This window comes from Lipomyces doorenjongii (genome assembly GCF_038497915.1).
Source record: "Lipomyces doorenjongii strain NRRL Y-27504 unplaced genomic scaffold V1508scaffold_5, whole genome shotgun sequence".
In the NCBI taxonomy this organism is placed as follows: domain Eukaryota; kingdom Fungi; phylum Ascomycota; class Lipomycetes; order Lipomycetales; family Lipomycetaceae; genus Lipomyces; species Lipomyces doorenjongii.
The window spans coordinates 388053-415948 of record NW_027118072.1 but is presented as its reverse complement, the minus strand read 5'-3'; the positions used below and the strand labels follow the sequence as shown (position 1 = coordinate 415948).

The 27896-nt window shown below is 48.1% G+C and overlaps 12 protein-coding genes and 1 non-coding gene across 13 annotated transcripts; 6 read left to right on the top strand and 7 right to left on the bottom strand.

Annotated features, from left to right (window-relative positions):
- Nucleotides 1-229: 229 nt before the first annotated feature.
- On the top strand, nucleotides 230-1792 carry V1508DRAFT_410643 (uncharacterized protein). Its single transcript, XM_066939348.1, has one exon. The coding sequence runs from the start codon at nucleotides 624-626 to the stop codon at nucleotides 1554-1556; it is 933 nt and encodes a 310-aa protein (XP_066798297.1). The 5' UTR covers nucleotides 230-623; the 3' UTR covers nucleotides 1557-1792.
- Nucleotides 1709-2809, bottom strand: V1508DRAFT_410642 (CRAL-TRIO domain-containing protein). The gene has a single exon (XM_066939347.1). The coding sequence runs from the start codon at nucleotides 2734-2736 to the stop codon at nucleotides 1879-1881; it is 858 nt and encodes a 285-aa protein (XP_066798296.1). The 5' UTR covers nucleotides 2737-2809; the 3' UTR covers nucleotides 1709-1878.
- Nucleotides 2810-4030: 1221 nt separating this feature from the next.
- Nucleotides 4031-5158, top strand: V1508DRAFT_223954 (uncharacterized protein). Its single transcript, XM_066936273.1, has 2 exons — nucleotides 4031-5069; nucleotides 5121-5158. Exon 1 carries the CDS (start codon nucleotides 4286-4288, stop codon nucleotides 4880-4882), a length of 597 nt encoding a protein of 198 aa, XP_066798295.1. The 5' UTR covers nucleotides 4031-4285; the 3' UTR covers nucleotides 4883-5069; nucleotides 5121-5158.
- A 126-nt stretch (nucleotides 5159-5284) lies between these two features.
- Nucleotides 5285-6977, bottom strand: V1508DRAFT_410637 (ATP-NAD kinase-like domain-containing protein). Its single transcript, XM_066939346.1, has one exon. It carries the CDS (start codon nucleotides 6650-6652, stop codon nucleotides 5384-5386), a length of 1269 nt encoding a protein of 422 aa, XP_066798294.1. The 5' UTR covers nucleotides 6653-6977; the 3' UTR covers nucleotides 5285-5383.
- A 98-nt stretch (nucleotides 6978-7075) lies between these two features.
- Nucleotides 7076-8248, top strand: V1508DRAFT_410636 (uncharacterized protein). The gene has a single exon (XM_066939345.1). It carries the CDS (start codon nucleotides 7395-7397, stop codon nucleotides 8115-8117), a length of 723 nt encoding a protein of 240 aa, XP_066798293.1. The 5' UTR covers nucleotides 7076-7394; the 3' UTR covers nucleotides 8118-8248.
- Nucleotides 8180-10448, bottom strand: V1508DRAFT_410635 (major facilitator superfamily domain-containing protein). Its single transcript, XM_066939344.1, has 4 exons — nucleotides 9967-10448; nucleotides 9885-9910; nucleotides 9550-9835; nucleotides 8180-9490 (listed from the first exon to the last, which is right to left on the bottom strand). Exons 1-4 carry the CDS (start codon nucleotides 10113-10115, stop codon nucleotides 8362-8364), a joined length of 1590 nt encoding a protein of 529 aa, XP_066798292.1. The 5' UTR covers nucleotides 10116-10448; the 3' UTR covers nucleotides 8180-8361.
- A 1420-nt stretch (nucleotides 10449-11868) lies between these two features.
- Nucleotides 11869-13340, bottom strand: V1508DRAFT_223970 (uncharacterized protein). Its single transcript, XM_066936274.1, has 3 exons — nucleotides 12344-13340; nucleotides 12097-12287; nucleotides 11869-12043 (listed from the first exon to the last, which is right to left on the bottom strand). The coding sequence occupies exons 1-3, from the start codon at nucleotides 13110-13112 to the stop codon at nucleotides 11951-11953; spliced, it is 1053 nt and encodes a 350-aa protein (XP_066798291.1). The 5' UTR covers nucleotides 13113-13340; the 3' UTR covers nucleotides 11869-11950.
- A 1258-nt stretch (nucleotides 13341-14598) lies between these two features.
- Nucleotides 14599-15890, top strand: V1508DRAFT_349007 (uncharacterized protein; the record flags this gene model as incomplete). The annotated part of the gene is made up of 5 exons (XM_066936746.1): nucleotides 14599-14715; nucleotides 14765-15077; nucleotides 15125-15200; nucleotides 15252-15739; nucleotides 15799-15890. 5 exons carry the CDS (start codon nucleotides 14599-14601, stop codon nucleotides 15888-15890), a joined length of 1086 nt encoding a protein of 361 aa, XP_066798290.1.
- Nucleotides 15891-16004: 114 nt separating this feature from the next.
- On the bottom strand, nucleotides 16005-17496 carry V1508DRAFT_410621 (E3 ubiquitin ligase SCF complex, Skp subunit). The gene is made up of 6 exons (XM_066939342.1): nucleotides 17336-17496; nucleotides 17083-17130; nucleotides 16913-16950; nucleotides 16676-16846; nucleotides 16439-16589; nucleotides 16005-16365 (listed from the first exon to the last, which is right to left on the bottom strand). Exons 1-6 carry the CDS (start codon nucleotides 17376-17378, stop codon nucleotides 16340-16342), a joined length of 477 nt encoding a protein of 158 aa, XP_066798289.1. The 5' UTR covers nucleotides 17379-17496; the 3' UTR covers nucleotides 16005-16339.
- A 221-nt stretch (nucleotides 17497-17717) lies between these two features.
- Nucleotides 17718-19456, bottom strand: V1508DRAFT_410616 (aminotransferase class-III-domain-containing protein). The gene has a single exon (XM_066939341.1). It carries the CDS (start codon nucleotides 19365-19367, stop codon nucleotides 17862-17864), a length of 1506 nt encoding a protein of 501 aa, XP_066798288.1. The 5' UTR covers nucleotides 19368-19456; the 3' UTR covers nucleotides 17718-17861.
- Nucleotides 19457-20261: 805 nt separating this feature from the next.
- V1508DRAFT_381050 (Alg9-like mannosyltransferase family-domain-containing protein) lies at nucleotides 20262-22646 on the top strand. The gene is made up of 6 exons (XM_066937690.1): nucleotides 20262-20620; nucleotides 20670-20795; nucleotides 20840-20908; nucleotides 20956-21137; nucleotides 21186-21313; nucleotides 21359-22646. The coding sequence occupies exons 1-6, from the start codon at nucleotides 20509-20511 to the stop codon at nucleotides 22437-22439; spliced, it is 1698 nt and encodes a 565-aa protein (XP_066798287.1). The 5' UTR covers nucleotides 20262-20508; the 3' UTR covers nucleotides 22440-22646.
- Nucleotides 22580-25849, bottom strand: V1508DRAFT_459730 (uncharacterized protein). The gene is made up of 3 exons (XM_066942750.1): nucleotides 25401-25849; nucleotides 23120-25344; nucleotides 22580-23061 (listed from the first exon to the last, which is right to left on the bottom strand). Exons 1-3 carry the CDS (start codon nucleotides 25705-25707, stop codon nucleotides 22936-22938), a joined length of 2658 nt encoding a protein of 885 aa, XP_066798286.1. The 5' UTR covers nucleotides 25708-25849; the 3' UTR covers nucleotides 22580-22935.
- A 1323-nt stretch (nucleotides 25850-27172) lies between these two features.
- V1508DRAFT_t9 lies at nucleotides 27173-27269 on the top strand. Its single transcript has one exon. It is a non-coding gene; the product is annotated as a tRNA-Lys (tRNA).
- The last annotated feature ends 627 nt before the right edge of the window (nucleotides 27270-27896 follow it).

The window sequence follows — 27896 nt, the reverse complement described above, 5'->3', positions numbered from 1 at the left end:
CAGTACGGCCTTTGCGCCTATCGACCACGTCGTATGCTATTACTTGGCGTACGCGCTTCAGAGCAGCGTGGCCGTGTACAGATATACAGACATGCGCGTGTGTTGTGAAGCTTGGTTGACTTTCGTTGTTAGCTATCTTAGTTGCATGCTGTAAGCAAGTACGATCCTGTCGCTGAGGTTTAGTAAAAGTTTCCCGGCATTTGAGGTTATCTGGGATTTAATCCTACACAAAGTTGTCAGCGAATGTTTGCTAATGATTGGTGCGAAGTTGCCTGGCAATAAAGATCGATGAAGTAATTCTTCTTGCATAGGTTTGCCTCGGTATGAGCGTCCAATTTCCAATTCAGGTTTAAGATGGTGATAATGACATAGCAGCGAAAACCAGCAGCATTTAGTTGCTCCCAAGCCGCCCAAAGCCAACGACCACGTCAGAGCGAGCATTTCAGAACCTCCCAAAATTAATCAGCCGCGCTGCAGTACTAAACTGCCCATCCATATCTTGGATACCAGGACGCTTAACTCCATACATTTTCGGCTCAGCTCGTGATCTGACTATAAAGATCAAAACGCTCCGCACCCGAAAGGCTTAGCTTGTACGTGCTGAGCGTTGTGGACAAGTCACCATGACCTCTATACCTAGCAACGATCAGTTGGATGTCATCAACATCCACTCTTTTTTACATCCTGGGTACAATTCGCACCCATTCCGGGAGTTTGAATGCCGAATCGACAGGTTGCGCGCGATTGTTGATCAGGTGTGCGAAAAGAAATCAAGGCAGTTTCAGATCGGGACAATTGTATCGCCGTTAGAGGAATATAGAGGGCGGACTGAGGAGGGTCAGCATGTTATGGACAGTACGATCAATATTGGCCTTCTTCCTGTGAACAACCCGACACATAATCTGATATCAGTTGCTGCGCCTAATGCAATTACTCTAACCCCGCCGGCAGAAACTGCATCTGCCGCATCTATTCCACCTCCACTTTCCGCGCCTACAGTACCTCTAAGTCCGGTTCTAACTGCGCCTTTTGATACAAATCCGTATACCACGACAATCTCTGTCGCTGAATGGCAGGAGTTCCTCTCCCGTCCGTCCACTCTACAGATATGGCGGAGAAAGGCAATGGTTGGTGATATTGGTGGTGAATCAAGCGACATTTCCGAGACATTGTCGGTACATACTTCTACCAAACGTCGAAAGAAATACGACTGGACGCAGGTTTACGTTTGCGCGCATGCAGGTGCGAAGCGAGATCGGTGCGATCCGAATAAGCGAAGGCGGAAATCGAATAAGAAGAGTATAAAGTGCGGGTGCAAAGCACGGATAACGGCCGGAAAAGTTATTGATACGGATAGTGTAGCTGTTCGATGGTCGTGGGAGCACTATGGACACGAATATGCATATCCTGTAGCTGAGGCGTTGAAGGACGTCTCAACAGGTGGCGCTACAAAGCCCGGAAATATGCAAGAGATTGGAATGCAAGTTCAATCGGTCGTGGAGAATATACGAAACCTTGGGAATATGAACGCAATGGCTAATGAAATGACGGCCTAAAGCTATTACTAGGGAGAGATAATTTAGCGTGCAATTGAGCAAAGGTGCCGAGATATTGGAAAACTAATCGTGGACAGCAGTATATATAATAGTTGGAGTTCGGTTATGGTTTGAACATATAGGCATATTGGAATATTGAGATACGTGACCTAGGAATATTTAAATTCAGGTGCTATTACAACGTGCATATTAACGTCATATTACTACTGCTATGAATGTCCGCAATTAATACCCACTACTATTTATTATACGATGAGTTACCGAGTCCCTCAATTCTACGTCGTGGACACGTTTACATCCATTCCGTCGCCGTCTGGCCATTTCAACTCTCCTTGTCAACCGCCACCGGGATTATGACTCCGCCAACTAGTTTAATACCAAGCGACACATCCTGCTCCGCCAATGATAGCCCCTTTCCGCCATATGCCTCGGGAACCCAGTTACCCGCGTATTCCGCAAGATAGCCTCCATGGCTAAGCACAACAAATTTTTCGATCGTCTCGCGAGAAGCGATGAGCTTCATGGCTGTGAACATCCATCCCATGATAAGCGGCACATTAACAAAATATTTCTTTCCCAGCAGTTCAGGATAATACCTCTGGAATACCGCCATCGCCGCCTTTGACGCCTTCTTCGCATTGGGATCCATTCGCAAGAAACTTACATTCGAGTAATCATGCACCTGGCTGATTTGTGTCCGCTTGCTAGAGAAGTCAAGCAACTGCAGTCCCTTCTCCATAAGCCCGACACGCCATCGCAAAAACTCGTCTGTGTCCCCGAAAACAACGTCATGCTTACCCGACACCTGGCCGTACAAGTTCCACGTAATGACCTCGCCCTCCGGATTCACCTTGTCTTCTGTGATGTAGCCGAGTCCGTCAAATTTTGATGGATGGGTCTCCTCGAATGCTGCTGAGAGGGGGTTGAAAGTCAAGCGCCATTTGAGAGTTTCGAGGAGCTGCTGGTGCGCGTCCGGCACAACGTATTTATTTGCAACCAGAAACTTTAGCACAAGAATATCGGTAGTCGTAGACGGTTCGGAAAGATCGTGGCCGTACAATTCACTATACTCAGCCTCCTTTAGCAACGCCGGTAATGCGGATATGAGATCGTTAAACGACATGAGCTCGGTCTCAGACAGGTGGGACAAGTGAGCTGGGGACTCGACAGATTCTGCCATCGTGATTTTTGTCTTTCTCAAGATCAATGTAAATGCTGTAGTGTAGTTTAGCTGGGACTCTTGATTAGATGCGTGGTTTCGTCAGGAATTGTGATCGTCGGATCTGATAAGACAACTTTCGTCATTACCCGGTTTTCGCCTATTCCTACTTTATGATAACGGCCAACTCGTTAACAGGAACAGAAATCGACAGCAACGAAATGTATGAAGGATCGAGGTTGTCATATGATGCATTTAGTGGCCTTTACAAGGAATATCAATTTACAACGATCTACAATGAATGGCAACGAAGAATGTTCGTTAAATTTGTGAAAGTCTGATGAATGCATCGCGCAGCATCACAGATTGCCTTACAGATAGGCAATAATTCCCTCAATAATCTTAGCGAGGAAAGGTTGGGTATCTGTAGATGAATTACGTCTGGTCGAAGCGAGTTCGGTGGATTTGCTATCGGTGACGCTACAAACAGATGTAAAGTAAAACCGTCGCTAATAACAAGATAAATGGAGCCACACTCAATTACGTGATACTCGATGGCCGTTGTTTACACGACCGGACGTGCCATCGGAGCTGACATTGGCTACACTCTTGATTCGCACGCTGGCAAATCCATCGCATCGCAATTCAAGCTACTCTGCTTTTGAAACAGCTCCTATACCAAACTGCGGCGACTCTTCGTGAATGGATTCTAGCATGCCCGCTCTCGAAATTTTCTCGCTGACATCTCAGCGGGATTTCAGGCTGGTCATTCTGTGAGGTTGACGTCCACGAAAAGAATTATACTCGATTGGACTGGAGTCGCGGTGCTTATCGAACTGGCCACTTGAGTTTCTAAGTGCAGCATCGACGAGATCCAGTGTCGCGGTAAAGCAATAACTTTAGCAGCGGACAAAAAACAGTGGCTTTATGCCACCATCAGCGGAAGGCGTCTCCTCAAGCGGCCTTAGTGGTTACATTGGAAAAGTGACGAAATTAAACCTCCCTCTGGTTGGTTTGGCCCAGCTAACTGGGAAGTCGCTGGCACAAGGTTTATCACCTGCTGTTTGTTGCTATCCAAGCCCAACGTCCACATTATCGCAAAGCGATCTGCTTTCGGCTCACTCATCACAATATCTAGAGCTGCACTTATAGACAGCTAAAGCGAAGCACTTCAAGTTATATGCTGCAAGCCGCCCAGGTCGGTCGCAGCAGCCTCCCGACCATCAACAACAATGAGCTGCATGGAGCCAAAAAACCGTGATATTTTGTCAGCCCGAGCAATATGGCGACATGTAGATATGGCATGACAATATGTATGCAAGTTATTGGAGCTTAATTTGACTTAAAGCCACGCGCTACAGCTCTATCGCTTCGTGCAGCACCTTAGACCACAACCTCATCTCTCTGGCACTAGGGTGCTGCACACTTGGACCCTGAGTCTTTCCGACTGGCTGGTTACTGGAAGAGCAATACCCTGCTGCGACCAGCAAGTGCCACTGCTTCTGCTGCTCACAAACTGTTAAATATCTGCAAGTGCTGTCCCCTCGTTCAAATATCTTATTGCTCTTGAATGACGATACCAGCAGCCATGGCGGCTCCATTAATCTCCCACAAAAGTCCCCGCAGGCGGCTTTTCGACGACGAGATCATGGCTCAAATCGCGCTGCGCGCCGCCGACGTGGCTGTCAGGCCAAAAAGACGCCGCTTTAGTTTCCGTGCCCGGATCGCACTAGTCTTCCTGTTCATCGTTCTTGTTGCGCGGACGTCCACGTATTATCTTCTGGTGAACAGGGATGCTCAGCCTACTAAGCTGGTGGACCTGAAGGTGGAATTGCGCCAACCAGCACGACGAGACGTGGACACCGCTATTACCAAATCGTACTGCATTCCTGAGAGTAATGTTGTCGCTAATCCCATGTTTGTCGACTTCGTGCATTGGGACAAGGCTCCACTCTATTACGGATATAATACTACATATTGGTTAACTGACGGCTCACCTGCTGGAGCCTATATGTATTATATACCTCAATCAAAATACTCAGATAGTCATTATCCGTCATTAATTCAAAAGATTACGTTGGCACCGGGTCTCGAGTACAACATTTCACTATCTGCGCAATTAAGACCAAGAAAATTTAATTCAAAGGTGTGTCTCGTACTTTATTGATTATTGCCCTATTTAATTAAATGCTGCGTAGCAATATTACGTTGCCCTCGTTGTCGCAGAAGACGAGAACTTCCGCAGTATCATATATAGAGAGGATACCTTCACCTCAAACGTCATACAGATTACGAACGGCACATACTTCGGGACTTTTAAGGCCTCGACCATCACTGCGCATGTGAAGCTCATGGTATGATTACTCAAGCTTAATAGTATTAGATTGAATCTAACGATTCCTCAGGCTGCCTCGCTCGATTATGATATGTATTTCCACAAGTTGACGATATATCCTAGCGAGGACACGACTTGCGGCCATCAAGACCCATTGAGACCCGTTGATCTGATAGGCATTAATTCATGAGATTTAGTTATTTGGCGTTATTTACCAGGTTTGGAGTCACGTGCGGTGTATATATGCTGGTTATATTTCCTCTTTCAAAAATGCTAATGTCAACGGAATAGTCCACACAATGTATATCCAATGCCGCGTAATATCCAATACCCTCAAACAACAATCTCAACATTCCAGCCTCTAATATTCTCTACACCTTTATGTATCGACACCGTAGCTCCGTTTGGCACGATAATAATCCGCCCATCAACACACCACCGTCTCATCTTCTCCTCCTCTTCAAGTACTGTAACGCGCACTTCTTCCACTTCTTTATACAGAACTTCCTCCTCGTGTATATGCTTGCCATTTTGGTATGCAAGCATGAGTACCCTCATAATCTCCTCCCCCTTCAGAAACGGCATCTGCACCATCTCTAACTTACCCGACAACGGCTCAGCAGTCGGTGCAATCTTAAAACCTTCCTCCAAACTCGAAATCGAAGTCATTAGCAAATACGAATGTGGGCCCTCGACAATCTCCTCCACGCCGGACAGAACAGATGAATATCGGACTTGTCCATGCCAGGCCACGTTCCGTGCAAGATTTTCTTCCGCGGCTTTCTTGAAACGATCATTACCCAGTTTACGGTATTCTGGGGAATCGCTGTCGCCTACTAGTGCGGCGTGGATACCCCATGATGCGACTACCAGTGCGAAAATCTTGCGCGCTCCGGATAATGAGTCTGGTGTCTCTAGCGCGACGGTCTTTCCGTTCGGATCGTCGGTCGTCGGTGGGATAACTTCCTTGCTGTCCCCTGGGAATGCGACGTAAAATGGATTTAATGGAATGGGTTTTCCGTGCAGCAGCTCGAACAGAGCGGATGTTATGCTACCTCGAGAAAGAGATGTCATCAGCGCATTTCCTGAGCCAGTTGGAATCAGCATGAGTATGATTGATTGTGTCGACGAGATCGGTGTAAGCGAGTTGACAAGTTCATGGATCGAGGTGTCGCCGGATAACAGGATTACACTGTGTGGGAGACCTGATTTCCTTACTGACAACGACGCGGCGAACTCTGAGATGGTCGACGCCGACGATGTCAGAATGTATTCGTGTGTGATGTCTAACGTCTGGAGCAAAGGCTGTAATAGTTTGTCGTACACTTGCCGGCCTCTGTGGGCCCCTGCAGTCGACGAATTCACCACCGTTATCTGGGAGCGACTGGCGTCGAGGTGAGAAGGAAGACCCGGTAATAAATATTTCTGAATCTCTTTTCCTGTTGGAGTATCTTCATGTGGCGTGACAACTAGCGACGGGATAAGATTATCCAAAGTGAACGACAGCAGAGACGACGAGGTCACCGCTAGTACAGATTCCAGTGGCAGCAGCAAAGTATCCCCGCATTGCAAATGGTCGTTCTCGATCGTAATAACCCCCATGGTCGTTAAACAATAGATACAATGTAGGCTCAAGGAGTGCTGTAGGCTCAAGGAGTGTTGTAATGCTCAAAGTCGATTGTTGTGAGAGAGATTAGTGAGTAATAGCCTCCTGTCTGACGACAGTATCGTCATCGCGGAGTTAAGGTCAACTTAATGTCAGCCTGTCCTTATCATAACATCCTTCATTTCATCTTATGATAATTTACGAACCTGAGCATTCTAAGCTCATACTACACAAACAACATACGTCCTCTACATCAGATCTCAGCTGATTTTCCGCACCCTTCGGCTGGTGGTCCGGTCACAGTTGGGCTGATGAGCGAGGAGATACCGACATCAGGGGCTTGCTACTCCGACTCAAATTAAGTTTTAGATGTTTCTGTTTTAGTCATATCCACGTTAATCACACGCGGGTCACACGCGGGTCACACACAGGTCACGACGCTCTTTCGTCGAGACAAAGCTGCTCTTCTGCTCAACACCAACCGAGGATCGCTCATCAGCAGTCGATCTTCAATTTTTTAAATACTGTGGAATACACAATACGAGACGATATATAGCCCCAATGCGTTAATCACTATGGTATCGGAAGCGGCAATAGGCAAGATGTGGAGGCAATTTCTGTCTCCGCGGTGTTGAAATTATAGAACGAAAGACAGAATATTATATACAAGGTGGAAGGACGTTCGGTTGTTAAATAGAAAGACAAAAAAAGTGGTTTTGAGCTATCTTTTCTGAGCGAATGCACCCGGTCATAAAGGAAATTACGCCTGTGGAAGAGAAAATGTTGCGTGATAGAGGTGTTGGCGAGTCTTTTGGCGTTGTCGACTGTTCAGACGATTTCGACATGGACGCACACAAACACCGTTATTCGGGCATATATACTACTTGCGACGGCGACGCGACGGGCCAGGGTTGTGACGGGTCAATGGATACGCTTATGGCTCAAGTTGATGAGAACGGGATCAATTACGGGTATGACGATAACGACGATTACGACGATCATGGCATCGGCGATGGGGTTATCCTCTTGGACGATAATGCGGAGATGTGGCGCGCTGATCGTTTCGCTGAGTTGTCGAAGGATGTCGATCCGGCTCCGGTGATCTCGACCGTAGCAGTGCCATCTCAGTGGCAAGTTGGATCGGTGCAGTTCGATGCTGACTGTCAATTCGCAGCCGCTAAGTCAATGCGGCAGCATGCGCATCCCGTCGTGCAGCCCCTGCCGCACAGTCACTATCAGCAGTATCCGGAGTTCCAGCTTCAATACCTGAAGCAATTTCCTCTTCAATATGGCAGCATCATGACTGCATTGCCGCCACCATCTGAGTGCCCATTGTTCATGGACACGCAGTTGGCGTGCCTGGACTCACCTCGTAAGCGAAAGCGCAGGAAAAGTAGTTTTCAAGGAGAAGGTGTTCAGAAGCTCCGACTGGATCATGATTGTTCTCGTATGCGCGATTAGATTGTTGAGCACGTCTGGTGAAGATATAATATTCGACAGAGTATATACTAATCATATTGAAACTGGCTGTGGCTGTGTTGTTTCGAATGTATGTATAACGAAATAAAATACATTAATTGTAGTCATTAGCATTAAACTCCGTAATACTCATCAATTAAACTTATTAAACAACATTTAAATTACAGCTATTTCCAATGTTCCCATTATAAATCCTCTACTGTATATTATACTATTTGTATCACCATTAGAAGTACATCTCCTCAGCTTGCTGTGCAGCATTCTCCTCTTCCTGCTCCCTGTTGTGTTGCACGCTGTGTTGCTGTGCCCATTGCTGTTCCCTCGTCATCGGATCACCAAGCGCGCGTCTCAACAACGAGCACACGGCCGCAAACAAAATACTATTCCCGACCATGGCAAGCATAACCATATTACTGTTTCTATACCCGCGCTTCACATCTGCGGGCCACCCGCTATAAAGTGCGTAGGTCGTAGCCACAGATCCTAAGTTTCCAAGACCAGACACCACGGCTGTAGCGACAGCCGTACCGACTTCGCCGTGCCGTGGCTGGAAAATTTCGGCCGTCCAGGTCATACAGATGGGTACTGTAGGACCGAGGCCGAGACCAGTGATGAGCAGCCCTGCGTATCTGGACCAGTGCGTAGGCGCGTATGTAGTGACGATGAGGCCGGCGATGATGATAAGCGAGGGGCCGGAGAAGAAGATCGCTCGGTGGTTGTGGAATCTGTCGGAGAGCGGTGTGATGATGAGAATACCGATCAGGTCGCAAATCCAGATAGGCGCAGTCAAGAGCGACAAGTCGACGGAACTCCAACTGGAGTTGATGGACTTGATGATCACGGTCGCGAAATTCTGGAGACCAATACCGGTACCGACGACGCCGAAATACATCAGTACGAGAGGATAGAGCCTGACGTCGAGAAGAACTTTGACAAGATCCTTGCGCGTCCATGCGTGTGCGACGTAAGTAGCCTTCATGTCTGCAAAGTGGAGCTTGAAATCCTCCTCGTCCAAGACAGGTCGCTGTTCAGGAATGAGTCGGCGCAACCCAACGCGGGGACCATGTCCGAGATTTGGACGGTCGGGAAGCCACCACAGAAGCGCAATACCGACGACAATAGTGGCCAGGCCGTAGATGAGGAACATCCATGCGAAGCCAGTAAGACCCTTATCCATATTCATGTACTGAAAACCAGCAGACACAAGACCGACAACCGCAGCTGAGATCTGGGCTGCTGTGAAGTAGAAACCAATACGCTGTGCACATCTGTGGGGAGGGTACCAGAGAGTGAGGTAGTAAGCCATACCGGGCCACAGACCAGCGGTCATGATACCAAGGAGAAGACGCAGGAAACTGAGAACTGTTAGTAGCTTCGCTGAAAATCGCTGAAAGTAGTACAACAGATCACATACATGAAACTCCACGCGGCCCTCATGGCAGCCATACAGGCGCCTACAATTCCAATAGTTGTTACAACACGAGAGATCCAAGCGTGAGGAGCAATTCGAGTCATGATTAAGTTGAAAGGCACATCGAACACAACGTAACCGACGTAGTAAAGTGCCAGACCAAGAGAAGTGTCGTGAGACGTAAGACCGAGATACTCGATCAAAGTGTCATGTTCGGAAGCGTTCATTGTCAGGGCCAGACCGACGTTGGATCGAATGCCTGAGGTCAAGAAGTACAAACACCATAGCGCTGATAACGTCAGACTTGCCTGTTGGACAAATATGTAATGGTAGCTTACCAGGAATGATACGAAAATCGAGTTTTCTGTGAACAGAGGCGTGAGCACATCTTTTCGTTCTCTGCCCACCAAGCATATATACCTGTAAATCTTGGAGAGCCGCGCTGGATCCGGTTGGGTTATGTCATCCAACACCATATCCTCATGACCAGCGAATGCAATATTCTCAGGCTCACCTCGGATATGAGTGAGTTGAAGGCTCTTCTCTCTGTCGCTGTCGCTGAGCTCCATGTACGACAGTTTGGCCAAAAGCTATGAAGTTCTTGCCCACGTACAATGGGGAACAGGGTCCCACTATATACTCACCCTAGTATGAGAGACCGCGAGGTCGTAAAATGACTCTCGTAATCGGCAAGAATTAGGATTCTGTGAGAGGGTGGAGAACCGTCGAGGCGCGAGGCTGCCGAAGTGGAATAAGCGAGATTGAGCTTTTGAAGGTAGGAACAGATGGGGCGAAAAAAAGTTCCGGGTGACGTAATTGAGTTTACTTCATGAACGAGCTTAACCTTAAAATTATAGTCTGATTCACACACGGCTACCAGACCCCCTGGAAATCTGGTGGTACTGATTCACACAGTAACGCGCCTATTTTATATGATACAGCCTCGTGCCGCCCATTGAACCCTGGTCTATGAGTTTGATTTTGCCGAAAATCGCGATGCATGCGAATAATAATAATCTTTGACCAAATGTCTAGCTCTGCACACAACATAGCATCCCCGCCAGTCTAGTTGATTGATTGGCGAGCAGATAATTGGACTCTAGACCACTTCGTCGAACTAACCGATCGGCATCTGCGGAGGCAGTACTTAGCAACCAGTCAGATTGCAGAGCATTTTAATTTGCTCAGTCGGCTGATCATAAAGCCGGAATCGAGTGTACCTTGCTGCTCCGGTGGGAATTGGGAACGTACCGGCTCGAGAGAGACCAACAGTCTCCTCGACAAAGTCCCAACTGGGTTGCAATCAGTAATGCCCCAACACTCTGTTCTTATCCTCCACCGACAACTGTATCTGGCTGCGGCATATTTCTTCTCTTTTCCATGCCATTTAGCACGAGTCCCAATGAAAGTCATTTCTGCCCGGTGGTGAATTCCTGAATCCCTCAGTGGACAGAGTTTCCTAACTACTGCCGTGATCTAGCTCATGAGACTCGCGCTGTACCAATATTTGGTTACCTTTTCAACTATTATCAAAGTTAGAGCCAGAAATTTTCCTTTGAAATTTCTCAGTCCGATTTCTATAATTAGAATTATAGTCCACCAAATTCGGCGTCAACCCTGATGCAATTACGGCTTGGGTTGTTGAGTCATTACCCAACTCTTTCGTCGGCACCAGCTTTACAGCCCCTGAAAAAAAAAATTCCGAACCCGTCGTTCTCCACCGGATCGAGCTGAGACAAATCTTGTGTCAACGCTGATGGGATTGCTAATAGGGATAGTACGTTTGACTGAGCCTTCGATAACCGGGCACCCGGCGATGCCCACCGCTGCCCATTGATATTCATGGAGTTATTGCCGCCGATAAGCGGGTCTGCGTCATCTCGCTAGTAGATGGGATGTTAATTTAATACTTGAATATTGCCTCGGCTCAAGCTGAAGATTGTCCTCGATGGCGAAGTATTGCCCATTTTGATCGCAAGACTGCAGCTGACCGGAACCATCTAGAGGGTATGGCAAACTCTTATTCGTTCCATAAAACCAGGAATGAGACAGCAACTCCGACATCAACATACGGTGTACTACATACAAAGCAGAGCAAGCAGCAAGTCCTGTCCTATCTTCAATCAGGTAAATTTAATCGCCCACCGACACGCCATATTCAGGCATCACATCCGCAACCCGGACTCCCCTCGTATCTGCGATCTATTGCTCCAACGTTAGCACGTGGTCACAAATACTAGAGTGATTTCATGCCATTCCAATTAGTCCGAGACCCACATCACGGATTTCGTTGTATTCCTTCAGAAGTTTTATGTGCCGCTTGATTGTCTGTGCGGGATCAGGGGACCTGTTTGATCATTATCATAAATAACTGCCGCCCGAGATATATGGTAGCCAAACAGAATTACTTCAGTTTCTTTATGTAATCGTCATATTCTTTCTGCAAGTCTGCCAATCGAGCCTGCTTTTCTTGAATGCGAGCTTTAATCGAGGCTTCCTATGTGCCTTGTGTCAATAACCTCATCGAGGCCATATGGAAGTATGCTCTACCTTCGTTTCCTTTGCCGTGATAAAATCCAAGGGTGACTTAGTTGGCGGCGCATCAATTGGGGTATCTTGTCGGATAGTATTGCTCGGTGGCTGCGCTACAGGCTCACAATCGGACGAAACGCGCGGCTGGTCCATCGACTCCGGCGGAAGCGGGCCACTGGAGGCACTGTATTCATTACCCTCTGCCGTAACTGCAATTTCGTCAATGATTGTGGACCAAGTGGGTAAGATGGCATGACAGAATTACTATTACGGGCTACTTCCCAGTCCCTGGGAGACGTCTGGTTTGGCTCTGAGCAGTTATTTTCGGTATACTGACACGTCTCCACAGTCTCGACTTCGGCGTCATATCCAACAGGACCGCCGTCACGCTGAACACAAGCACGACCAGTCGCATCAAGCACACCGTGATTTTCCTTCAAGTGTGACAAATTCGAATCAAAAGTATCATTTGTGATAGCAAAGTTCCGACCTTGAATAGCTGCTACGTGAGCTTCGTCATTAGGCGTGGGTGAATCGACATATGTACTGTCAATGGTAGAGACGTCCACGCTACCATTAGCGAAGTCGAATGCCGTTTGGTGGCTGGCGTCCTGTGGGGACGGCGTAGAAGGCCGCTGCTCCATGTCCTGCTGCGCTGATGACGTGCGCTCGACAGTTACAGTATCTACCTCGGTCGAGATAGTAGAGTCGAAAATAATCTCATTCACACTGGCGCACGCGATTTCTTCCGCCTGATCATTTCGCTCGCTGTACTCTGATCCAAATTCGGAGTCATATTCATACTCGTCCGCACTTTCCTGCGTGATTTCGCAGTGCACCTCCAAATTATCATCAATCATTGCCGGCTCTATCAGCCCGTCATCAACTGCGTTCTCAACTTGATCTTGCATGCCATGCCCATCGTCACCGTGCTGTATGACCAGATTCAAGCTACTTTGAGGATCACACTCGCCGGTTCGCAGTTCTTGATGGGGCCCCCCTTGCGATCTCCCGCTGCTGGAATCGATGTCCATTGAATTGACTGCCGTGAAATCAGATCTTGAATACAGTCTAATATAAGCTCGTTCTTCAGATTCGTAGGCGCCGATATGATTTCTGCTCGAACGCGTCGCGTGCTCAACGCGGTTTACACAGCTAACAAAAAACCGCGTGACGCGTTTTGCAGGGTTAGGGCCAAACTCCCGGCAGGTTCGGCCATGGATTTTGCAGACAGACACGTCGATCAAATTAGTATCAAATTAGTCTATTAAACCATATGTAGCTTGGAATAACGCAATAGGCTAATAATTGTAGCAGTTACAATTATGACAGTGAATTTACGAACCCCTCATAAAAATTTTTGTACGTAATTGCGATCTCATGAGAGATATACGGATGCGAGGAATTTGTCTGAGGAAAGTATTGAGCCTATACATTCGCGGATTCCATAGTCGTGTCAAGATATATGGGGAAAGTTAAAGAAGTTTAGACTACGTTGTGTGCATTAAGCCAGGAATTGCATGATTGGCGGATTTACATCTGCAATTAAGGAACTTCGCTGGAGGACACTGGCATTTATAATGACATTGAGATCTGAAAAAGAAATGCATAGCAGGACGAATTAACTGAACGTGAAGAGCTGAGGAGATGTATCGCAACATGTCGCATTATCTTTGATGAGCCGAGAAATGGATAATGTGGTGTACCTCGATCTCGACTTGATCGGCGGCATTTCTTGAGGCTGGGCTGCACGCGGACTGATGACTCGATTTGCGCATGCCGATTACACTGCACCAAGCTGCATTATTAAGTGTCATGTATCATATCTGAATCGGACATAGTCGGAAATTTTGTGGCCGGCATCTGTCAACGTTGGACAAGGGGAGATTCTCAGGGGGCCTGTTCAATTTGTGCCTGCAGGAGACGGGCACGGAGAACCACGTCGCAGTTAGCAACTAATAGTGGCGATCACATTTGAGAAACGCTCGCTTTGTTGTTAGACAGTTCGGTTTTCTCTTCGGCTATTCTGATCCCCTTTTTCCTGGTCTGTCTGCATCACTCTGCACGGCTGCCCACGGTTGAAGGCTAACAGAAGCTAACGACCGGATGCCACATACCCCTTGCCCGTTTCTCGGACGCCGCTGCAATTATCCTGCGCTTACTTCCAAAAATGACATATTGCAGGGTTGGCAGGTTCTTCTTTTGGAAACCCAGGTCGCCGCAATTTCTGCCCTATGCCCCTCGGGCGCTGCAAGTGCGACGGATAATGAATACGCTTTCTGGAATACCATGAGCCATCCGGCGCATATATAGATACCGGGGTCCCGTTGATGACTGTATCTTACCCCGCCACCTGCTTCTCCGATCACGTCGCATTTCCCGATGTTGGCAAAATTACGAGTCAGTAGAATCTGTCTGGTCTCGGCGGCGTCCTTCGCCCTCTTCACGCAGGCTATGGATCTCTACCATGCTGAGCGTGACGGATTTCCAGTATTACGGCGGCGTGGAGTGAGTCCTGATATGTCATGCGGTTCGGCTAGCAGTTACACTTGCCCGGATCAGCTTTGCTGCTCTGTGCACGGCTGGTGCGGAAGTAGTGAAAACTACTGTCTTGACGGCTGCCAACCCGACTTCGGTGTATGCTAACTATGACATTATGATCTTTTTTTGGTGCTAACGAGAGCAGAATTGTGGTTCCAAATGGATGCCGACCCCAGCCGCGAGCACTGGCGGTCCACTTCCGACCAGCATAGATGGCCAATGCGGACCAGGTGTGGGCATTTGCCCGAGTGGACAATGCTGTTCTCCGTCCGGCTGGTGCGGTATCACCACCGCATACTGTGCGTCTCCGGATTGCCAGACTGGATACGGCACATGTGATGCTGACGCCACGCCTCGCGGATTGAATACCTCTGCAATTAGACGATACAAATTAGGAAAGGTTCCATACGGAGAGGCTATCTATGGCTGCAAGGATCCTAGTCACGTCGCGATGACTTGTATGTTGCATAATTGTGGTGTTCAATATCCTTCTGACAGATTGTAGTCGATGACGGTCCTTACCTTTACACTAACGACTTGCTCAACATCTTGGCCGAGCATGGCGCGAAGGCTACTTTCTTGTAAGTCTCACATTTTGTACTGTATCATCATTCATTACTCAAAGCCAACAGCGTCACTGGAAACAATCTCGGCAAAGGCGAAATCGATTCCCTTGATAAACCGTGGCGACAGTACATCACCAAAGCGTACGCAGCTGGCCACCAAATCGCCTCACACTCGTGGTCGCACGCCAACTTTGACGAACTAACTCCCTGGGAACAAAAACGCGAGCTCTACAAGAACGAAATGGCGCTTGTGAATATAATAGGCAAGTTTCCAGCGTACTTCCGGCCGCCGTATTCCGCGTGCGGAGATATCTGCTTGGCGACTTTGGAGCAGTTGGGATACCATGTTATCTACTTTGATTTCGATACCGAGGACTACTTGCACAGTACACCAGATACAATCCAACAGAGCAAAGATATTGTGAAGGCATATTTTGACGGAAGAGACTCGAAGTTGTCCGATACGTTGAGTATTCAGCACGATATTCACTACCAGACAGTGTATAACTTGACCGAGTATAGTCTGCAGATTATGCAGCAGAAGGGATACAAGTGTACCTACTCTATTTCTTTCTTCTACGCCCAAACTGAGTGAATCGCTAACAGAAAATAGTGGTTACAGTCGGCGAATGTCTGGGTGATCCAAAGAGCAACTGGTATCGATCATGGCCGGACAAGCCGAAAGCCAGGTCCAAAGTAAAATAAACTATGGGACTCTTTTCTTGTTCGCAACTGCAAATATTCGCGTAGGATGATACTGGCCTTACAGTTGTTGCGGTTTTGTTCTGTATAGAATTCGTCCGTCATATTGCGTTCATACAGCTACTTGTATTATAGAGATCCTATAGCCATGTTTAAAATATAGAATCGCTTATGATTGACACGTCGCGATATTGAAATGTGGATGTTATATAATGATGTACTGTACTTTAATTTGCCTGTTTAAGACATAGATCACGCCTAACTTCATCGATAATAAAACATCGACTTCCTGTACCTGATTTAATCACTCCGCGAAAAAGGGCTTTAACTCGATAACAACGAGATCAATACAACATAATTATATTATATGTAACAACAAATTTTGAGTATTTTACGAAATATGTAAGAGGACTGTAATTTGAGGTGAAATTTGTGTGACGAACTGACCTGAATTACCTATCCTCAGCCCATTCATTTTCTATCATGCCGTCAGCCACTATAAAATCTCTGAAACGAAAGAAGATGGAAATGATGAGAGCAAGAAGACATACCTCGACGGATCTGAGCCTCCTCTTCCGGAGTGAAATCGTTCTGGATGTTAAACGTCCGGCGAATCTCCTCTGGCGTCTTGCCTTTAATCATATTTGCAACAGTTTTGCATCCGACTTCGAGAAGTGCTTTGATATCGAGGTAGTTCGCGGCCTATGCAGTCATTAGTCAAGCTGCTCCGGTTGAGGCCCCGCGTTTTCTATTGACAAATAGAAGCGCTCTAGAACGGAAATACGTACCAAAATAATCTCAAAAAGCATTTCCTGGTCGACCTGCATGAATTTCTGGTCCCACTCATCGATATCGGTCGATTTCTTACGGGCGTCGGTGTCGTCTTCGTTCGCGGCAATCGGATCACTCTTGTGGTGTTCGCACCATTCGAGCACCTTCTTCAACACGTTCGCGGTAACCTTGGTCCTGTCAACATATATTTTAAAGAAAAATGGATAGGGGCCGTAATAGGATACGAAACGTACATTGGGAATCGGGATTTCTGTGCTAGCGTCACCGACGTCTTTGATAGTTAGTGTCGGAATTGATATGGTCTATAACTGCACACAATCCAAGTAACTCGTTTTCCCAATATAAACCTTGTAGGTCCAGACATTCCACCGTCATTTATATCAGAATCTAACGCAAAACTTACCTTCAATCATATTCTTGATCAAGACGGATCGCTCGGCCACATCCTTCTCTGTATCAATCATCAGCACCATATATTTCAAATAGTTCCCGACCACGCATCGTCGCAAGCAATTGTCCATTTGGTGGTTTCGTATTCAATTACCAATATGAAACCATAACAAAGACAAGCCGCAAGCAGCAATCACTATATGCATTCGCCGCCCGCGGTGTCGCTCGTGTGAGGCTGCTCGTCTCCTAACTAGACGTAGTCTTACCAACATCGAAGCTCTCCCCGTCGGACGAAGTTAGCTTAACCATGTTTCTTTGAATAGCAATGCAAACCAAAGCAGAGCGAGGGATTTGGGCAAAAAGTTGAGTAAACGAAGATGAACGTTTATAAGGCAGATGGCCACAGAGCACTGTTGTAAGATACTCGCGCCCGGGATAATTGAAATTACCCGGCTCTTCCACTACGTGACGACTACGTCACGATCCTCGTATGCTAGTTTACTTAGCTTACAAGATCGAACAAATATCTAATCCGTTGGAGACCAGTAGATTACTGAATAACGAAGCGACAATTACCGTGCTGTGGTACGGCATTGCCAGGGCCGTTCTGATTAGGCCCGCGAACCGCTGAGCGGCTCTCCCAATAGCCAAAATACGTATTTACTATTTCTCTGCATATTTACATATTAAACGATCACGACTGCTTCAAGACGTACTCAAGCGCATCAAGGAAAACATCCGCATGTTTCTTCTCAAATACCAACGCTATGTCATGTTAGTACTCCATGGTCGTCACCAATCCAATAGAAGAAAAGTCATACCTGGACGCAATCGAACTGAATACGCCCCGCATCCGCCGATATTTACGCCCGCACCCTTCATGTCCTTCAAAATCTTATTCCGGGTCTGCAAATCCGTCGCGTCCCAGGCAATGAATGTGCCTCGGTCTTTACCCCGCAGGTTCTGCATCAATTGTGGGAATGTTTTCTGCAGCTCTTCAAGTTGTTTGTAAAGGTACCTGCCGACCTGGCTAGTCCGGGCAACGAGGTTATGAGCACGAACCTCCTTTACTATTTCCCGTGCAATAATCGCCTTGGAGGGGTCACCACACCATGTATTAAACTGTCTGAATGGCAAACTCGGACGGAGCTCGTCGTTGCCATAGAAATAGCCAGCTGCCTGGAATTTCTTCGAGAACGTAACCATGTCTGGCGGGGTATCCAAGTTCCACTGCTCGTGCGCCCAAAATGTGCCCGTCGCGGCAACACCCGTCTGGACTTCGTCGACGATGAGCAAGACGCTGTGCTGTTTCGTGAGTTTCCGGAGTTGCTGGAAGAAATACGGGGTCGCGTGGTTATCTCCGCCTTCGGCCTGAATCGGCTCTACCACAACTGCGGAAATGCGGGATTTCCATTCGTGAAGGATGGTCTCAATCGCTGTTAGGCACCTGTCTTCTTCAGATCTGTTCTCTGTCTCGTGTTGATCGAGCGGATACTTGAGAGCGGGAAACGGTGCCTTCGGCCAATGGAATGCAGGGATATCAAGTTTGTGAATCGGACTCGACCGCGTGGTAGACAGCGATCCGAACAACCGTCCATGAAATGCCTTTTCGAACGACAAGATCGCCAGATCAGGTGAGCCTGGTGATGTATTTTCCATCGCAGTCTGTCGCTCGAGGTCAGAAAAATTACTGGCGTCACCGCGCTGCTTGGCTCGATGATACATGAACGCGGCCTTGTATGCGCATTCGTTCGCATCACTGCCGGACATGGATGTCCAGACCTTGTCGAGTCCTTTTGGCGCGGCGGAGAGGATACCGTCGCGCAGGATCGGCTCCCATAATGTGCTGGGGAAGTTTCCGAGTGCAGGCCTGTTGACAAGCGCATCGATCATTTCCGGCGATTGGGCGACGGTCGTTAAAACGGGATTGTTGTATCCGAGTGCGATGGACGCAATTTGGGCGTAGACGTCGAGGTAGAGATTTTGGTCTGCGTCGCAGATGTAGTTGCCGACGCTGTTCTGGTAGTCGCAGAGTATGTAGGCGGCCTGGGTGTCGTAGACCTTGTCGAGCGATCTGAGCTTTTCGACGGACCTTGGTCCGGGAAAGGATGTCAGCAGACGGGGAAGATCGGGCTCAGTAGGGAAGTAGTGGGCGGCAAGGGAGGCGTCGGCAGATGGGATGGGATCAACAGGAGCAGTTGAGTGGAACGCGGTGGTAGATGCAGATCGCTTAAGCGCGTTTACGAAGAGGCTGCGGACGGGCAGTCTGCTTGCGTGTCGGTGCGAGATTATTCCCATTGCCTGTTATACGCAGAGCGGTCTGCAAAATGGACAACGAATAGGGGACTGGCGGGTGGTCTATATACATGTGATGCTTTACTCGAGATGGAAGTGGTTGGCGGATTCGACAAGTGGTTAGCCCCAACGTTAATGGTATGAGCCGCACGACCTGCAGCAACTTATGCGTCTAGCCTGTTGCAGACTAAGGCGGACGCACAGGCCAGAAATGTTATACAAACCTGGGAAGCAAATTACTATATACGGCTAATGCAGAGTATGACTCAAATGTGCTAGCCAGATTCAGCTTAGCGTATTTGAAAAGCGTGCTCAGATCCTCGAAGCACAATTGAGCATGCACCGCATGCTCTCCAACAACGCAGAGTTAGGCATATGCCATTAGTGCTCAGCTCTAGTCAATTCAGAATGCTTTAGTCATACTGATAGAGAGTAGACTGAGTCTTTGGGATATGCTGATAGGTATCAATTATATATATATTAGTGCATCAAGCAGAGCGATAGATATATATATATATATATAATTAGACCTTAATCTCTGCCGTATTCATCCGGTGGTTGATTGGAATCAGCCAAGAGCATTTCTCAGAGTCATTTATCGACACCGGTATAGTATATTATTGAGGAAATCAATTGTCTAACCACTAAGCTGTCTAATACAGCCTTGGTGCTAGCAGTTTACGGAAGTATGGCCCCTGGCGTTAGTCAAACGAAACTCAATTGCTTGCCGAGTCCGAGCGTCATGACGAGTCCGCGTTATAGTCGACTTCCTGGAAGATGAACGTATAAATTGTCTACTTATGCATATATTATTATATAGATATCTGGTATTTTTATCTGTGAGCAGTATCCAGATAGAGTGAGTTCTGCGCATTATGAATAGTATATGTGTCTGGCAAATAGTAAAAATATATGATTCGGCACTCACCAGCCGCACGCACAAACTAACCGATGCAACCAGCAGCCGTACATCGTCGTCGTTCTGTCTCCGCAACATACTCTCCTGAGCGTCCTTTGTGCTCCGCACTTCTCTCTTTCCTGTCTGCTCTATCGCTCTATTCGTAGACGTGTATATATTTCTATACAGTTACATCCCTTCCACAGCACCGTCCACTTACCGGGCGATCCTCCGCTTTTGCCAAACATGTCCTGGCGACTGGCATACCTCGTCCTCCTCATCGTCAGATTCTACTTCACACTCTCCCCGTCCTACATCCACCCGGACGAGCACTTCCAAGGCCCCGAGATTCTCGCCGGCAAGTTCGTGATTACATGTTTCCCTGCGTCAATCTAACTGTGTACTAGGAGATATATTTGGCTGGAACGTAACAAAAACATGGGAGTTCACCACAGATTATCCTATCCGCAGTATATTGCCACTCTGGCTCGCTTACGGCTTTCCTATGACAATCCTCCGATGGATCTACGGAAGTATGTCTTTCATTTATAATTTGGTCTTCACTGCTAATGGTCAGTGTCCGTCAATCCCATCCTGGCCTACTATTGTCTGCGGATGTTTTTTTTCCTTATTTCCTTTTCGCTTGGTAAGAAAGATGGTTGCCTAATTCGGGAATGCTGCTGATTAAAGCAGAGGACTGGGCTCTTCAAGAACTGGGAAGTACGCCAAAAATTCGCGCCCACTATCTACTCTTCGTCGCTAGCTCCTATGTAACTTGGACGTACCAGACACACACGTTTTCCAATTCGGTCGAGACAATCATTCTCGCCTGGACTCTTGTTCTCATTCGGCGGATTTCGTTGCGGAATTTTGGGGTATGTCGTTGTGTAATTCGGGACTGTGAAACATGCTAATTTAGACAGCACACGTCGCACTTTTGGTCGTGTTGTTTGCTAGGAAGCCTCGTCGCAATCGGCGTGTTCAACAGAATCACATTTCCAGCCTATCTGATACTTCCGGTCTGGTATCTTGTTCCACAATTCATAAGATTGTAAGTAAGTTTATTACTCTTGTTCGGAAGTGACTAACTTTATAGTCCATCCTCGATCATTTTCATTGCACTCTCGGCCCTCGGAACTTCCCTTCTCGCAATTTATGTCGACACGCGGTACTACGAAGCTTCAGCACCAGTACTAACCCCACTTAACAACTTTATGTACAACTTCCGGCCCGAGAATCTGGCCAAACACGGCTTACACCCCAGGTACACTCACATTCTCGTGAACCTCCCACAGCTCCTCGGCCCTTACCTACTCCTCGTTCGGCCACAACTCTCCATCGCATTTCTTTCGGCAATATCTGGCACCATCGTCCTCTCACTCTTCCAGCACCAAGAAGCACGTTTTCTCTTGCCTGCAATCCCTCTCTTCCTAGCCTCAACGTCAATCCCCAAGTTCGCACTGTCGACATCGTCGCGCAAATGGACATTCATAGCTATCTTTGGCGTCTTCAACGCCATATTGGCTGGTATCTTTGGGATATATCACCAAGGCGGGATCGTCCCCGCGCAAACTCTCTACATCGGGCCGCATGCGTCGACGAGTTCGGACGTCGTCTGGTGGAAGACGTATTCCCCGCCCGACTGGCTCCTCGGTGAACACGAAGTCGGCTTCATACACCGTGGCACAGTCTCAGACGTTTCCAATGTGTCATCCCTTATCGCATTGGACAAACAGCCTGGTCTAAGAGTATGGGACATGATGGGCTCGCACCCGGACATCATAAGTACGCTTCTCAAAATGCTTGTGACATCAGTACGGCAACGACATGACCGGGACGATGGAGACGTGTTACTCGTCGCGCCGGTGGCCGCGAAGGGACTTTATAAGTTCCTGGACGATCCTTCGTTCCCATTTTATTTGAAGCTTGAATGGACGTATTCTCGGCACATGAATTTAGACGACCTTGGTATTGACTATGACGAAGTCATGTATTATAATCGGCGGCTACGACGACACTATGACATTAATGATAAGGGTGACAAGAATAAAAATGAGAATGGCTATGGCGAGGATGGCGCTTTAGTGTTAGGCACGTGGGACAGAACCAAACTAATGATTTCGCAAAATAGACCAGGTCTCGGCGTTTGGCGGGTTATTTCTCGGGATTTTTCGTAATTATAATTATGTCCTGTTTTTCAATTTTGCTTTTGACTGTGATTCGTCGTTACTGAGCTTCCAAAAATTGCATATCTACAATTAGATGATTTTTTGTTGTGTTTGCTGCTTGTTATGTGCATTGAATAAGAGGTGGAATGTTGGATAGATAAGTTTTTATTATGAATGTGGCTATGATAAATTATAATGAGATTTCTCAAACCGGAATAACGCCATATTGCTCATCCAATGATATGCAAATCGATACACAAGAATGGAGAGCCATACGGAGAGCCATATGGCCATACATTTAAATTGTTGTGACAACACCGCAAAATATGTTAACACTAAGAACAGCGCGACGCGGCATGTTGTGTGTTGAAGACGTGGACTTCGCCTCCGACAAGCGTAAGTGTTGGCGGTGGAGGTTGTGATGAGCGATGGCACACGGTTTTGGCGGTGGAGGTTGTGAGAGCGATGGCACACGGTTTAGAAAGCCGGTGGTCCTATGTCATGGTCAGGAGGAGCGGCTGAGGCGGTTCGGTGTTCCCTGGGAGTATTGTTCGCCATAATGTGAACCTGGAGGACCGTATCGTGATGGTGGAGGGCCGCAGTTCTGGTACGTCGAGCCAGGCGGACCGGACTAAAATGTTTCATTCGTCAGCTCAGTCCACGACAGTTTCAAAATGAGTTTAATATACCCATTCCGGGGGGGCCGAGTATTCGTATCTCGGTGTGTCCCCACCATATTGCTGCTGTTGTTGTGATTGCCTTGATGGATATATATGCCATTGACCATGATGCCTCGCCTGCTGATCCGGAGAATATCCGTAGTCTGGAAGCGCTCCGCGACTCTGGCTACCACCCGCGATGATCTCACGCCTGCTCTCTGGCATATAACCTTGTTCGCCTTTATGTATCACAATCGGCGCAGGCGCCGTGACAGGCTCGTTTTTAACATGGACTGGACCGCGATATGTCGATTGCGCTGCAGTAGTATACATAGGCTTCATGTTGTGAATTCCGTGCTGATAGGACGCCGGTGGATATCCTTCTGGCTTTGCACCACCATAAGAGTACTGCTGCTGATACTGATAGTCCTGCTGGTGTGAATAGTTATATTGCTCGCCTTGTACTCTTTGATGCGGCGGTAGTGGATACGAATACTGCGGTTGATATGAAGTATCATACTGGTACTCCGCACTCTGCGCACTATACGGAGCCGGTGGGTTATACGTGCGCTGGTAGTGGGGCTCGCCATACTGTCCGTTCTGTGGAGAAGCGTAGTTTTGTTGCCGTGCGAAGGTGGAATCTTGGTGTGGATGATTGTACTGCCGCGAATGATGTGCATAATCTGGCGGAGGAGGCGCAGAGTCCTGGAATGCTTGTTGACTGCGCGGATCGATGCCTTGGCTATATTGCCTTGGTGGATATGCCTGCTGAGGCGGAGGCGGTGGTGGCTGCTGCTGCTGCTGTTGTTGTTGCTGGGACGGATACTGTGATTGGTATCTTTGCGGCGGAGAGGGCTGTTGATGCCATCCCTGCTGCTGCTGATACATTGGCGGAGGAGGCAGGGGATACTGTCGCTGCCGTTGCTGTGGTTGCGGAGGATAGTACGGCTGGTCTTGAGGCGTCATCTGCGGCGGATGTGGATACGGAGGATACGGCGCCTGTTGCAGAGAGTAGGAGTGGTAGTACTCTGGTTGTTGCGGATGTTGGTGTTGTGCTTGCACGTACAGTTTCTGATGTATAGGGCCGTATCTCGCCTCTGGATGAGGGTCTTGTCTGTAGTCGTACTCAGGAGAGTACGGAGGCTGTTGCTGGGGAGGGGGTGGGTATGCTGGAGGAGGTGGTTGCATAAAAGATTGACTGTATCCGTAGTTATAATGCGGTGTCGGAGGCGGCGGCGCCTCTGGATCCTGAGCAGTATTTGGATGCCGAGGATATGGAGAGTCCGGAGCTGTCTCCTGCTGATATGGCGGAGAACTTTGAGTCAGCTGTGGAGCATGCACATCTGGCTTAGGAGGAGGATCCATCTCGGGAGGAGAAAGTTTGTCTGCATCGGGAGTATGTTGCTGATGATGATCATTTTCCGCCTGGATCTTTGCCGACCACTGATAAGGCTGGTCAGCTGGAAACTTGTTTGCCTCATTCTCTGGCTCATTATTTTCGACTTGAATTGATGCAATGTATAGCGACAACATTGCCGTACTGGGCCGCTCAACTGATTCTGCTGGCGTGCACGTCTGATGGATGTCCACTAGCGTAGTGACAAGGTCGCCCAAAATCCGATCCTCCTCATTGATAAGCTTGAGATCGGGACTCTGCGGGATAACCTGCTGGTGACGTTTACCATTTCTAATGAGGGCGACATCGTCCGAAATCTCATCAGTCGACAATCCCTTCGTGACTGGCTCGTCTCGCCAATAGACGCTCGGCACCTGGTGATTCTGCTCGCCTATATTCACGGGTCCAGCATCGTTGTCGGTCTCGCAGTCGTCCTCGGACCAATCGTCTGGAACTTGAGCGCAGGTCATGCCGTTAGTAACAAACTCTATACGCTTGCCGACCTCAGATATCATATCTGCACGCAGGTCAAAACGCTTTGACAGATGGCTGACCCAAATATTCTCTCTTTCGGCGATCGTGACCCTTCTGACCCTCTCTACGTCCAATTCTCGTCTGCGCTTCGCAACAAGCAATCGAGCCGCCAACAACGCACGATGCCGTACAATAAGCTGCTTCAGACCGCGTATCGACATCGCGTCAGGATCGTCGTGTGTCGTGAGAGGGTCGGAAAGTGCTTGGTCCAGCAAAGCGTCGATGTCGGTGTCGAGACGGGTGGTGCGGATGTCGAGGTGCTGTGTCGCGAATTGCTTGTGCTTTTCCGTCAGTTCGTCTTGGTGCAGGATTATTCCGTGTTGTCCTGTATAGTCCCTGTCAGCTAATCTACATCCGAGTGAGAAGGGAGCGGATACGCACTGTTGCGCGCTGAATCGCCTTTGCCGGTCGGGGCATGCGGGATACCGCTGTCACTGAATGCCGGGGCCAAGCCGTCTGGCTCTAAAACGCGCCGTCGCTTTCGGCGCGAACGAAGGGCATTCGTCACGGCGACAGACTTTGCCGTCCACTCGCTGTCCGTCCTGCCTGTGGCATCACCACGACGACTCAATTCGTCAGCACTCTGACTCTTTACCGATATTGCGGACGACTTAAAGACGATCGCCATCTGGGGAAGCTGTTCCTCTGTTGGGATCACTGCGGGCGCAAGCGTTGGGGGCGGAACCATCGTGGAATCGGAGCCGTTGCCGACGGCGTGCCGGGATGGCAAGGACTTCGATGAGGATAGCGCGTGAAGAGTTGGTGGTGAAATCCCACTGAGACCGGTATAATAGATGAATGCTAGCTGAGGATGACAATGGAGATTGCAGATGGACAGGCAAAGCGTTTGACGGAAAAGTCAAAAGTTGAAAACGTGGTACGATGGGCTGTCTTTGCGCTAGCTTGCGCTAATTCTACTCTGATATGCGACATTCAGAAATGGTACGGGCCGGAAGATGTAGGCTACGCTAGGGCAGTCACGGGCTCAATAACTGTCTCCTTCAGCCAATAGTGAGCTGGTACAAATCAAACATGATACCATACTTGCAAAATTGTTTATTACTATGTTTAATTTCAGGAATTATTTCTGACAATTTACCATAACTGTGAAGCAGGAGAGTCAGCTGAGAATGTAACTGCGACGAAGATATACCGTACTCCTGAAGCTTAAAAGCACGCTAACGAGAACTTAAAAAGTGCGCGACCCTGCCGCCGCACTGAACACTACGCAAACCTAATTGCTCCTCCAACTTAAACTATAAACATGTACTATGGACGGGATGTTTAATGTCAAGACAATAAATCCTACTAGTACACAGTATTAATTTAGTAATAGAGGTGATGTGATATGGCTTCGAAGATAATAATGAACACGACAAATTAGAGCGTATATCAGAAGTCCAGTGACGTTTGAAGGGGAGCCGAATAGACTTTACGCGATGGATTTAGACATTCGCGAATGTACCTGGCCTCGTTTCCAATTACGTGGTGTTGATTGTGAGCAATGCAGGTAGGGAAATTTTCAACATGCAACGCCCCAAAGTTTCAATAGTCAGATCGATTTAAGTGCCTCCTGCTTTGGTATCAGAGGTACATTCTATGTTTGATTTGCTGGAAGCCGTTTGTGATTTATGGTAGTTGACAGCTGCACACCTCTTGGTAGAGTAACGTACTCTCTTGTTGCTGCGCCAGCGGAAGCGATACGGATACTCTCAATCCTTCCAATGTCCGCAAGCCCCTCGGCGCCCAGCGCCCAATTTCGCGCCAAGTGGGCCTTCTAACCGTCGCAGATCTCGTAGTGTTAAAAGCGACTAGTTCATTTCCCACACAAATGACCATTGACCACCACAAGCGTGCATTCCACATTCAACCTCCGACGATAGAATGCAGCCCTCTATGCTGATAGTTTTGCACTTTGAGTAGAAATGTACCTCATGATGACTGGGAATGAGTGTCAGTGGCAACCAATGGATGAGGCCCGGCTTCGGAGGTTAGTAAATACCTGACGTATATCGTGTACCAGTCCTCACCGACAGTCAATGGCGGAGCGGTGTCTGCCGCATGAATACATGACACTTATGATGGATTAGTAATAGCTCACTTAATCGGTTTTTGGGATAAAATACACTTTTTCTGCTTCATTTTTACAAATGACCCTGCTAGCTCAATTGGCAGAGCGTGAGACTCTTATGTCGCGGTTTACTCTGAGATGTGATCTCAAGGTTGGGGGTTCGAGACCCCCGTGGGGTGCATTATTTTTTATTGCAGCATTTTGGAGATGGATGTTGAAATCATTTTCGATATCATCCCTACCAGCCACTAACTGCCCCCCGTTGTGTCGCGCCTAATTTAGCCGGAATACGGCAGTGTGTCAGCGATGACCAGATTTTAGCAATTTGATCAGATCTAGGACGCAACAAACATAAAAACTGCAGGAATCACCAAATGGAACACAGAACACGCTACGATAAGGGCAGAAATATATATATTGAACTAGCTATTTTTGGTGTAGCAAATGAGAAAGCGACGATATATAAATAGTTAAGTGGAAAAAGGCCCAGCGGAGACGAAAATATACTGCTTGGCGGGTGACGAGAGACTCCACTTTCGCTGCTGATCGACGAAGGTCGTCCCTCCCGGTGAATGCGGATAGAACTACGTGCCAGGTGTTTGGAATGGCTGGGCATGAAGCGAAGCGGACCGGTCAATACCGAGAGCCCCACGTCGGCTGAGTCTTACCCGGCACTGACAGTCACAAGGTGGGGGGTGTTTGACGATCTACCCCTTCGATAGCGGTAGCATGTGGCAAGTCGTCATTATTCATTCAGTATGTTTCCGTATGGAGGCAAATTCCGCTCGATGAATAATCGCGAAGGC